Source organism: Pan paniscus, chromosome X (genome assembly GCF_029289425.2).
Source record: "Pan paniscus chromosome X, NHGRI_mPanPan1-v2.0_pri, whole genome shotgun sequence".
Taxonomy (NCBI): Eukaryota; Metazoa; Chordata; class Mammalia; order Primates; family Hominidae; genus Pan; species Pan paniscus.
Window position 1 is genome coordinate 128,859,367 of NC_073272.2, and position 12,001 is coordinate 128,871,367.

General features: G+C 40.7%; 1 protein-coding gene and 1 pseudogene across 6 annotated transcripts in view; both read right to left on the reverse strand.

Moving 5' to 3' along the window:
- Positions 1-989: 989 nt before the first annotated feature.
- Positions 990-1,107, reverse strand: LOC112438607 (5S ribosomal RNA; annotated as a pseudogene).
- Positions 1,108-11,204: 10,097 nt separating this feature from the next.
- SMARCA1 (SWI/SNF related, matrix associated, actin dependent regulator of chromatin, subfamily a, member 1) overlaps positions 11,205-12,001 on the reverse strand; it is a 79,169-nt gene continuing 78,372 nt past the window's right edge. For 4 of the 6 annotated variants that reach the window (XM_003818926.6, XM_008972343.6, XM_003818924.7 and 1 more), the window contains one exon: positions 11,205-11,750. Coding sequence is in view for 4 of the 6 variants with exons in the window: in XM_008972343.6 (XP_008970591.1) it covers positions 11,745-11,750 (6 nt within the window). In the remaining 2 variants the exon portion in view is untranslated. The remainder of the gene's footprint in view (positions 11,751-12,001) is intronic. The other 2 variants (XM_003818925.7, XM_008972341.5) reach the window with 1 other exon arrangement.

The following is a 12,001-nucleotide window of genomic DNA, read 5'->3' on the forward strand; positions in this document are numbered from 1 at the left end:
AAGAGAAGGCATTCGAAAGGTTCAGGGAAGGAACTATTTACCAATAACTAAGAAGTATTCGGTATTCTAATAAAATCAAGTTTACCTGGTTATTAAATAATTGCCAGTATTGTTATATTCTAATTTATATTATATTTTAATATTATAGTAATAGCAGTATAATTTAAAATAAACAGTATGGTGAGTACCATCTAAAAATCAATCTGCTAGTCAGTACGCTGTACTCAAAATGTCCATCAACGCCTGCCAGACCCCAGGCCCTTTGTCTACCTACTCTACTCTTAGCCCCTACTGTCTAGCAGCCATGTTATGTATTATATTAGTCTGCCCTTCATTGGACACAGCCAGTGAGACTTAGGATGAATTCACAACTCAAGGGCTGAAAATCCATAAGCCAGCCAACCTTTGACATGGCTGGCACAAAAATTAACTGGCCAGCCAATCAGATTCCCAGTCTTGGGAATTTGAGTTGGGAAGCATGGAAAGATTCACGCATGGGGCATTAGTCCTTCCTGGCAGGAAATGAGAATGCAAGAGGTGATCATAGAAGTATCACTATATAAAAAGAAGATGGGAGGAGCTAGCGTTGGACACAAATGGCAACAGTTAATCCCAGGTGAGTATGGACATCACAATCAGCATATGAGGAACAGTGGCAATCCAGGTGCCAGGAGGGACAACACAGGGAGACCTCTGTTTTGAGTTTACAAATCAAGGGCTGCTAAGGATCACAACTGTCAGATGACCTAGTGAAATTCTCCTGGACTGAAACTACCATACAGCGATACAACAAAGCCCACTTCAGCTCAACCACCAAACGCCTGGATTCAAATTGGCACCCTAGAAACAGCAGTTTTCAAAGTGTGATTCCTGGACCAAAAGCATCAATGTCACCTGGGAACTTGTTAGAAATGCAAGTACCTACTGAATCAGAAGCTCTGGAGATGGAGCTCAGCATTCTGGATTTTTTTAAAATTAAATTTAAATAATGCCTACAGCACCCGTATTCCCAGGGGGTCTTCCATCCAAGTACTAACCAGGCCCAACCCTGCTTAGCTTCCAAGATCAGGCAAGATTGGGCACGTTCAGGGTGGTATGGCCATAGACCAGTTTAACAAGTCTTCCAAGTGATTCCAATCCAAGATCGAGTTTGAGAACCAGCCCCTTAAGTTGGCTTTTCCCAGAGTACCAACATTACCTAGAAGTGGACTGTTGCTGCCCTTAGATCATCTCAGGGATAATCCTCCCAGAGGCAGATTCCCCAGTTGGTCAGATTTGCTGATGAAAGAACTCCCCTGCAATAGTTTATGCTTACTGGTTTCAGTATATAATTCATCATTCCCAAGCAGCTGCAAGGATGCAATATATACTCTGAACCAAAGACCATAAGCAGGCCCAGGAACTGAAAAATTTAAGGATGTCCCCTAAAGGTTGCAGACAGAGACTGACAGGCAGCTTTTAATACGATCCTTTCATATGGCTTCTAGATGAAACTGAGTTGTGTCTCTCCTGGAAGCACGTGTTTGTGGTTGAGGTGTAATAGGTAGGTGGTTTTAGGCAGAGACATCTTTAGTATTGTATATAGGAGAAAGGTTAGTGTACTAATGGGCAAGAAACAGACTATATGAAGATGTCAATTACTGCCTGTTAGTCCACTGCCTGCTTGCAACCTCTGCTGCTCTTGCTGCCAAGTTTTATATCACATGACCTCACCCTTTAGCCACAGGGTGTACCCGACCCAGTTGTAGCCAAGTCAGTCGAGTCACTTACCTACAATGTGACCTGATGCAGAAGATGATCTATGCCCATATGATTCTCCCATTCAAAAACGTGAAGGCGGCAGCAGTTAGAAATGAGAGTTAGAGTTTACCAAAAATGTCCTGAGGAAGAGAGGGATCTACGAAGGATCATGGCAAGAAAAAGTAACAATAAAAGCAGAACTCGTGCACAAAATCAGTAGGCCATTGATTAGGGCTATGGACACATACAGAGAGAAGCAGGGATGCTGAGAGAGAGAATGACAATGACAGAGACATTGAGAGAGACATCATGTAGCCCCAGAGAGAGATGAAGAGCATTAACTGCCTCGATTCCTGCTTGCTGATGTCCTTATAATACCCACCTGTTCTTATTTAAGGTTCTTATTTGTCAGCGAGTTACCAGAGTGCCTGAGGAGCTATTTATATTGTTTGAGTGTAAGAGCAAGTGAGAGCAAGTAACAAGATGATAGAGACACAGAGCCAATGAGAGAAGCAAGGGCAATAAAAGAAAGAAAAAGAGACAGACTGTCCCTATGGATACAAAGCTTGAAGGGTATTCTGTAAGAGAAGGGGTCACGGCCACAACCCCTTCTCCCTGGGGTTTAACCTGAGGTGCAATTAAAAATGAAGAATGTTAATAAACAAATGAATGCATGAATATACAAATGAGTAAATAATAAATAGACAAGTACAATTTAAATGAATACAGAAAGTTAATGACATTTGTCAGGATGGACAGAGATGACTATGGCCAAGGTCCAGTGGCAGAAAGAGCAACAAAGCTTCTGAGATCAAACCACTATGAGACCAGAAAGATGACTCAAGCATTTGAATTTCAAACCATTTTTGCTGGAACATCTTTGCCCAACGGTGGACTGAGTGGGGATCTCACTTACGGACCAGTGAGATGGGAGTTGAGACATTTTGCCCCAGATACATTAATTTAGTCATAACAAGTAACAGGGCACAGTCCAGCCCCATCCACGGAAATAACGGCAATTATGGGATTACAAATCTTGACAACTTTGGTGGCAGCAAAAGTGACAGGAAAGCCTGTTCTGAAGCAAACAGCTTAGGTAGCAAAGGTAAAGGTCTCCTGCCTCAAAAAAGCTTGTCTGAGTTCTGGCCCAGTGACAGAAAAGGGATGGTAGGACCATCCCTGGACCTCAATAAATATGTTGAACCTCAGGGTATTCTCAAACAACACAGGGCATTTTGATCTCACTGCCCAGTTTTGGCCCTACTATTTTGACCTCAAGGCCATTTTTTTTCTGCATATTGCTTTCTTCTTCTCAGACTATGAACCATTCTGGTTATAAGAATTCAACTTTACTAGGAGTTTAATACCCCTATTTCAACTTATAAGGATTTCTTTGAATGTATAAATAGGAATTTGACACCTTGAAAGAAGCTGAGCCCATGAGGTGCTGAGCCCAACCCAAATTGCTAACCCACAGAATTGTGAGTTGCAAATGGTTGTTTTAAGCCACTGAGTTTTAGGGTAGATTTTTATGCAGCAAAAGGTAACTGACATGGAGCCTAAAAATAAAGCCAAACCAAGTGTAGTTGTCTTCAAAGCCTAAAGCTGAAAATTCTGAATATGACTGAATGTTTTCCTTCAGCAGAGTAAATCCATATCCCTGCATCCTGAGAGATGCAATAACTAGTTCCAGTTCTATGAGGCTTAAGCAGTGCAGCTTGGCATACCACAGCACCTACCTAGCATTGCAGAAGATCTCCACATGAGGAAAATTATGGCATGCGAACTATTCACATATAGTCTACATTGCTTTTTTAAAAACTACATAATAAAAACAAATCATTTAAAAACACAGTCCATCCATATTCAAATTTCAGCATATGTGCATTTATAACAGCATATGAAAGTGTCACATTTTCTCCCAGTATCGTAAACAACAGCAAGTTGCCATTTCCCAGAAGACTCAAAATACTGTGACACCATGGTATAGTAAACCATTGTCTCAAGGATTCAAGTTTGCTCATAAAGAATCTCACCAATAATCAAAAAATGTGTTAGAAAATAAGAAATCCCACATAGATGATGTGATTCTCACAGGTTATTGAGTTTGCATTCTATCATGGTACCCCTTTTGATACCTTCTGTATTAGTCAATGCTCCAGCCACATATAAACACAGAATCAAGCACACACTAAAGAATGTACCTGGTTGCCATAGCTAAGCATCTAAGCAAGATAAGCACAGTGTCCATATTGACTTCCAGGCAAAGGAGTTAAAAGTTCCTCTCTAGTCTGCTCCCCAGCCTCCTACCCAAGTAGTGGAGGAGTACTGAATTGATGGGCAAGATTCCTGGGCACTGTAGAACCACAGTTTCTAGTGGGTGGAGCCCTGAGAATATAAACAATCCCATACAGGTAGAAAGCCCCTTTCTGGGTTCATTCTCTCTGAAGCTGGTGGCTGTAACATTTTTTTCTCATTTGAATGGCAAATTTGGAAATTTGACTTTGGCTTAAGATAAATGGTAAGCTATTCATCCTGTTTTGGTTCTGAGTTCCACACTGTCTCTACTCTAAGCTTCCTTGTGGTCAGCTTAGTACAGTGCTGAAATAGAGTCTGGGGGCTAATGCCCCCAATGTTATTTTGCTTCCTTTGCCACTCTTTAGTCACATGCGTCTCTTGTGGAACATACCAGGGTGACAGGGCCAAGGCAGAATTTAAATATTCCCAAGTCACCTGGCCAATCACTACCATAACTCATCCCTTAATGGTGCCTGGATCTCACCTCTGTCCCTGACACTGACATGATCTCAGAAAACAGGGCAACTGTCTTCCCCAGGGACATTTGGGGAATAAAGTCCCACAAAAGAGATTGAGGTTTAGTCCTCAAACTTGAAGCACTGCTGCTGTAGGGCCAGTATATACTCTCCCATGTGTAACAGGCAGGTGCTGGTATTGGTGTAAATATTCATTTTAGGAGCTGGGATAACCTTGTCCATGACTTCAAACTGCAGGAGCCACAAGGTTCTGCAGCTAGGTCTCCCTAAAATAAACAGAATTCTAGTGTGTGACATTTTTGGCCTAATGGATCATTAGATCCAAATACTCATACACCCAACTTAGATGACAGACCTAGATTCTGTTCCTCTGGACTTTGTTTTAACTTGTATCCGGAGATAGAGAATGATGGTCACATAAAATTCTGAGGTGTCATGGCCTCATGTAAAGTTTTCTGAGTCCCTTCCCTACCATATGTTCTCATGTTGACTCTGATTTGGACACTGCATAAACCCTAATATAAGAATTTGTGGAGAAAAGATAGAGTTAAAAAAAAATAACCCTTAGTGATTTGCAAGGCCTAATCAAAAGACAAGACACACCTTGCAGTTGCTTTCCTGATCAGGAATCTTCAATAAATATCAGCCAAGAGTCTAATTATGGCTGTGGACTTCAGAGACCTCAGAGTGTGGGTGCAATCACTGAAGGAAGGTAGAGTTCACTCATAAAAAGAGATTAAGACCTTCACTACATGGACACAGTAGCTTATTCTTGGACTGAGGTGAAGAGTAAAAGTTAATGAAAGAAAAAAGATCAAAGGTCAAAAAGGCATTAAATAATAACCATATCCAGAATGCTGTAGGGCATTAAATAATAACTATATCCAGAATGTCATGGCTTTGAGAATTGGGTCGGCCTGGAAATAAAGGCCCTTGGTTAGGTTAGGTTACATTATAGGATAGGTTAGACTACAGGATAGGATAGGTTAGATTACAGGGTACTTTAAATGAACTAAAAACTCTTGCCCGGGAGATAGTTATTGCTTTGGAAGTGGTGGCAAGCAAGCTAGGAAAGAATTAGGAAAAGAGACCGGGTGCGGTGCCTCACACCCGTAATCCCATCACTTTTGGAGGACCAAGGCGGGAGGATCGTTTGAACCCAGGAGTTCGAGACCCACCTGGGCAGCATAGCGAAACCCTGCCTCTACAAAAAATACAAAAAATTAGCCCGTCGTGGCAGTGCACACCTGTAGTCCCAGCTACTCGGGAGGCTGAGGTGGGAGAATCCCCTAAGCCAGGGAAGTCAAGGCTGCAGTGAGCCATAATTGCAAAACTGCACTCCAGTCTCAGGGACAGAATGAGACCGTGTCTCAATAAACAAAACTAGGAAAGGGAGAAAGCTTGAGATCTTAGAAACCAGGATAGACATATATGAAAGGAGAAAATGATATACCTACATAGATACAGCACCCAGATCTCAGACCCAATTGCAATCATTTCTCATGAAGGCAAGGGAAACCATCTACCTAACTGTAAACAGTGTAGCTGACATACATTAGGAAACAGTAGATGAAATACCACGACAATCTTAGTAGAAAGGGGTAAGTTATCATATTTCAGCAGTGATCTTATTGCCAGTACAAAACTAAATGCCAGTACAAAAACAAATGGCATTTGGAAACTTACAGTTGATTTCAGGAGAGGGCTGAATAAGGTATCAATCCTAAATGATGATGATGATGGTCACATAATAAATATTCTAGCAAAGGTGAGACCTTATGCAAAGATCTTTTTTATCTTGGATTAGCAAATAGGCTTTGAGCTCCACCACTGAAGGAGATATGTTAATTCAAAACTATTCATGATGAGAGGTAGACAGTTGGGAGATGAATAGTGCTCACCATCAACCTCCCATAGATATATGGAGACTCTTGAAGACAGCCCACATAATTTGGTAATCCAATATATTGATGAATTCTAGTATCTATATCACAGAAAGATCAGAAATTAACCAAGCATATCTTGGGGGCAATACAGGCAGGGTAGAAAGTCAACGGAAAGATACAGCTTGGATCTGACTACAGTGGCCTAGATGAAAGTTTCCTTAGCAGGAGAGCAATGTATCAGGAAAGGGACAAATGATCAAGTCACTAGGCCAACAAATGAAAAGAGCCTGGTATCAACAAGCTTTTGTAATGGTTGCATTACAGTAAGAAAGGCCGATGCTTGGTCCAATTATCTAAATGAAACACTGGTACAGGGAAGGGATACCAGCTAGCATGGAGAACACTTAAAAAGACAATAGCTTGGGCACCAGCTTTGGCCTTACCAAACACTTGAGAACCTTGGAACCTCTGCCTAATAATAATACCCAATACTGGCCGGGCATGGTGGCTCACGCCTGTAATCCCAGAACTTTGGGAGGCCGAGGAGGGCAGATCACGAGGTCAGGAGATCGAGACCAATCCTGGCTAAGACGGTGAAACCCCGTCTCTACTAAAAATACAAAAAATTAGCCGGGCGTGGTGGCGGGCGCCTGTAGTCCCAGTTACTCGGGAGGCTGAGGCAGGAGAATGGCATGAACCCGGGAGGCGGAGCTTGCAGTTAGCCGAGATGGCACCACTGCACTCCAGCCTGGGCGACGGAGAGAGACTCTGTCTCAAATAATAATAATAATAATAATAACACCCAATACCATAGCTATTGGTGATACAAGAAAATTTCTTTTGTTATTTAGCTTCCAGAGGTCTGGAAGGCTTCTCTAGCCTCTGTAAGGTAGCCTAGAAGAGCTAGGGGTTCCCAGTGCAAAATACCCTGATTCAGTCACACCACCCCCTAACTGTTCACGGAGGGAATAGAATTTATAAGAACAGATTAATAATATGCTATCCAGTCATTACTCTCATTAAACACCCTACGCTTTCTAAATGAATTACTAAGGGGTAAGAAGAGCTATGCTCACAAGGTGAGTATCTTAATTTGAGTTCCCTCAGAAGCAAATGCTGATACGAAGATTCTAATGCAAGTAGTTTATTCAGGAGCTGACCTAAGGAAATACCTACAGGGGAGTAGGGAAGTGATACAGGGGAAAAAAAGCAGTTAATAGAGTGTGTTATCAAGACAGCCACTACTGTGGGTGGCTGGAGCTTAATCCGGTGGGTAAACTCTGGGGAACCATAAATCACATACCTTAGTTACCTTGCTCAAGAGGTAAGAGAGTTGGGGCATTCATACACCAACTCCCATCAGTTTTTTTATTCAGAGCCACTTCCAGATGCGTTAATCCCTAGCTCTTCCAGCCTACCATGTGGAGGGTAGAGAAGCCTTCTAAGTCTCTGAAAAAGCCTTCAGAAAGAGATAGTGGCAGACAAAAATCAGTTGGAGCACACAGAAATAATAAGGCTGAGGGATAGGTGACAGGATAGTATTAGCTATGTGTATTTCAACCACAGAAAAATATTACTCCTTGTCTATTAGGCAGGATGGCTTAGGAAGATGAAGGAAACATGAGATGGAATACTCAGAGAAGTTTGAAATTTGGTAACAACTTGAGGATTTCAGGAATTGGTAAGAACACCTGGAGAGAAAGACGTGGTGGCCTTGAAGCTGACCTGGGACTCTTAGCTGCACTGGCTACTGCACCATAGAGGGGGAACAATAGACCACAGAGGGGACCTTTGCCAATAATTAGGAAATAACAGCATTTTATTTTGATGACAGTAGATAGATTCACCAGTTAGGTAGAGGCTTTTCAAACCAAACAGCCAGCAACTAAGATAGCTGCAAATATTTTAGTTCAAAAACTTCTCTTAACTGGGAGTCTTAGACGAAGAACCAAATTTGGAAACATATTTCACGGGAAAACTGTGCAATCTGAAAAGTACCCAAGTATAGCATAACACCTGTAGGCCAGGTAGCCAGAGAAAAAGATAGAACTATACAATAAAGCCATACCAACGGCTATGATGAAAACAAGAGATTACTGAGCTCACCACCTGCCTTCTTTTGATTCTAAGGAAATTAGAGCCTGATTAGCCAATGAATCAAGACAGAGCTTTACAAGGACCTCTGTGGAAGATCTAGGGTTGTTGGGAAATCCCATTCACCCCTTATCTTTTACAGATAGAGGCCTTGAGTGAAGGAAGCCACTCAGGGTCTCTGTTTCTCTGCTCACTTTCCTCCTCGTACATTTTCCAAACAAGGAATCAGGTTGGGTCAGATTCCAATGTAATCCACTGGACCATTTTTGCTGGTGGGCAGAGTCATTACGCTTTATAAGACTGCATTCACATATATAGCACTCTCTTCTGCTTCCTCTGGCCTCCACGGAGCTGATACAGTAAACTGACAATCCAGGTTTCTCTCCCCAACATAGCAGCCATGTCTAGGCCACTTGTTTGAAATGGTATTTCTTTCTTGGGATTTTTACATTTTCAATGGGAGTTTAATTTCTCTGTAGAAATTTAACAATAAGAGGGGTTTCATATTCAGACTTGAGGCATTTTTGTATTTCCAAGATGCTATTATTTGGACTAAGCTATCATCTGGTATTCACTGTATGGGTCTGTTTGGTAGGCTAGGTTCAATAGTGTAGCTATACATACTTTAAGATGAGAAGTAGAATAGGTGAATTTTTCACTAAATATATAGTGTGGTCTTTAAGTTAAGTCCTGAATAAAACTATTTCACAAGTTTCTAAGGATGACATCAGAAGCATCCATTGAAGGCCTTGGGGAGCTGAATTTCACATCACTTTGGTCCAAGAAAGACTCATAACAGCCATGATATGGAACAGGGAAATGACTCCATGAAAAGGCTACAAGAACTTACCTGCAGATTTTCTCCCCTAAGGTAGAGAATCACATATTAGCTCAGCTACTGACCCCTTTGGATTACCAGAGAAAGAATGAGAAGTAGAGATTGTTAAATGTCCATGCTGGGGTTCAAAGACCGTAACTGTGCCCACTCCCACCTGCCATCTTCTCTGCTCCCTAGGAAAAGAAAGGCTGAACTGACTGATCAGAGTCCAGACCCTTATTAGGCTGTTTTCTACTGCACAGAACTTGGGGTTATCAGTAAAACTCCCTGGTATCATTTTCTCCAGCGCAGATGACTAACTATAGCTATTCATATCATTGGAGTGGAAAATTCCAAGGTTAGATTTTGGGCTGAAGAGCTCTGGAGTTTGCAGCCAAAGCACCAGCTAGTGAAGTATTACTTTGCTCACCTTAGCCTCCCTTTCTTACAGAAAAGGCAGCTAAGCCAAGGACAGATTTGGGTATCCCTGGGTCCCCTGATATAATATCGTCCCAACCTTGTCTCTTAATAGAACCCCAATTTTACCCCAACCCCCAACAGGGTACAAGAGTCTAAGTGCTAATAGTGGAAACAGTAAAAATAATCCAACCAGAAACATGGCAGTAAGAGATATAAAATCTGGACAATGAATGGAGACTTAGAAGAGTCCAACAGACAGTGGGTTGTTGTTCTAGAAGATCTATTCCTCTGTTGGAGAACTTCTATGAAAAGATTGAGGATATGAAGAATGCTGACTAACACTCAGGGGCTACCCAGAATTTGCTAGTAGTGCACTAAAAAGAGTCTGATAGGAAATGCAAAAGATCTTGGAAGGGGGAAGAGACAACTCTTCAGTGGTCCAAACCTTGTTTTGGTAACTAACATCATTATCCTGCATTCTCAGCTTTACTTATTTGTTGTGTATTTCACACTAGATTTTGATCCATTTTCCCTGCTGTCCTACAACCTGACCCAGATTCTGATTAATTCCACACTAAAAGTTTCATGTAATAGACCCAGTTTCGTTCCTGAACTGACAGTCTCTGTGACAGAGGCAGTAATGTAAGACGTTCCATTTATTCCCCTCCATCTGCCAGCCTTCTTTCAGGTATATAGGACCACATGACTACTTTGGTGGCAATGAAATATAAGTGGATGTGACATGTGTCACTTCTAGGCTGAGGCAGTAAAGAGCCTAAGTGCCACATGTTCCAGATGTTGCAGCCACAAAATAGCAGAGCCTTAGTCATCCTGGAACCTTGAGTTACCGTGTGGAGCAGATCCCTTCCCATTCCCACATCCCTCTGACCTGCATGAGATATGTAGTGTGAGCAAGAAAAAAACTCTTGGTGTGTAAAACCTCTGACACTTTGAGATTGTTACCTGAGCATAACTGTATTCCTGACAAACACAGCCCCCCTTCTTCTGCATACATAGTGCTTATTTCATACTCTAAACTTAATTGTTAATAATTCTACATGTTACACCCAGGCCCTTCTGAACTGGCTCTATGGGACAGAAGATCACACACAAGTCAGCAAGCAAAGCTTTAACTTTGAACCAAATACACAGTAGTAAGCAATACAATTCAGTAAACACAACTACTTTCTACTGCACAAAAAAACAGGAAATAATTAAATTTCTTATAGACATTTCTTTATTATATTTTCCCACTTGAATATTTAGAGAATAATTTAAATGTAATGCATACTGACAGCAAGCACAGTATCAAATATTAGCTTTTTTAATATTTTTCTTTCCTCACCCTTTATTCCTTTAGGAAAAAAATATTTAGATGACCTCAAAGAAACAATTATTATGCTAATCACAGTATGCAGTAACACAAACAAGCCCAGACTCAATAGAAAAGAAAGCAACAAAGAAGTGAAAAAGTCTTTCTCCTCAAAACATTTTAATTCGTTTTTCCACAGCCATATAAATTTAAAGTATGAAACAACAATAATACAACTATAGAATCTAGGTTCTCTTTCAAAGCAGCGGCATATAAAACATAGAAAAGCTAAAACCTCAGCACAAGCTTCAAAAGAACAAGGACTGAGAGGATTTTGATGAAGACATGAAATGCACAAAATACAGTACACAAAAATACTAGAATGCCATAAAATATAAAGCTACACATTTCAGGTAGAAAGCATTGTAAAATATATAAAATATGCAAGAAATCAAAACCAAAGAGATTTTTCTTAGAGTACCATGAATACACTGGAACTGGCAATTAGCATTTGAAGATGGGAACAAGAAAATAGCAGTTTCCCATTTAAAACTTTATTTCTAGGCTTTAGGATTTCACCTTCTTGACATCCTTCTTTCCAGAGCTCTCAGTAGCTGACTCTGCTTTTCTTTTCTGTGACTAAAATGGAAACAGATTTAATGTTCTGCTCCAATATGCACATTTTAAATGGCCCAACAATGTTAAATCTAGGATGTAAATGCATTAAAAAAAAATTTTAACATGAATATTCACTTAAATGTTATATTCACAGTTAATGTTCTATATAGCCCAACAAACTATATAACCCAATGTAAAATAACCTTCAAAGATGTTTCTTTTTATGAAAAGACATAAAATACCCATCAAAAATAGTCATCAAGTATCTACTTACACATGGTATTATAAATGTACTCTTATCTTAAAGAACTACTTAATGTTTTCTGGGCAAAATTTTGTT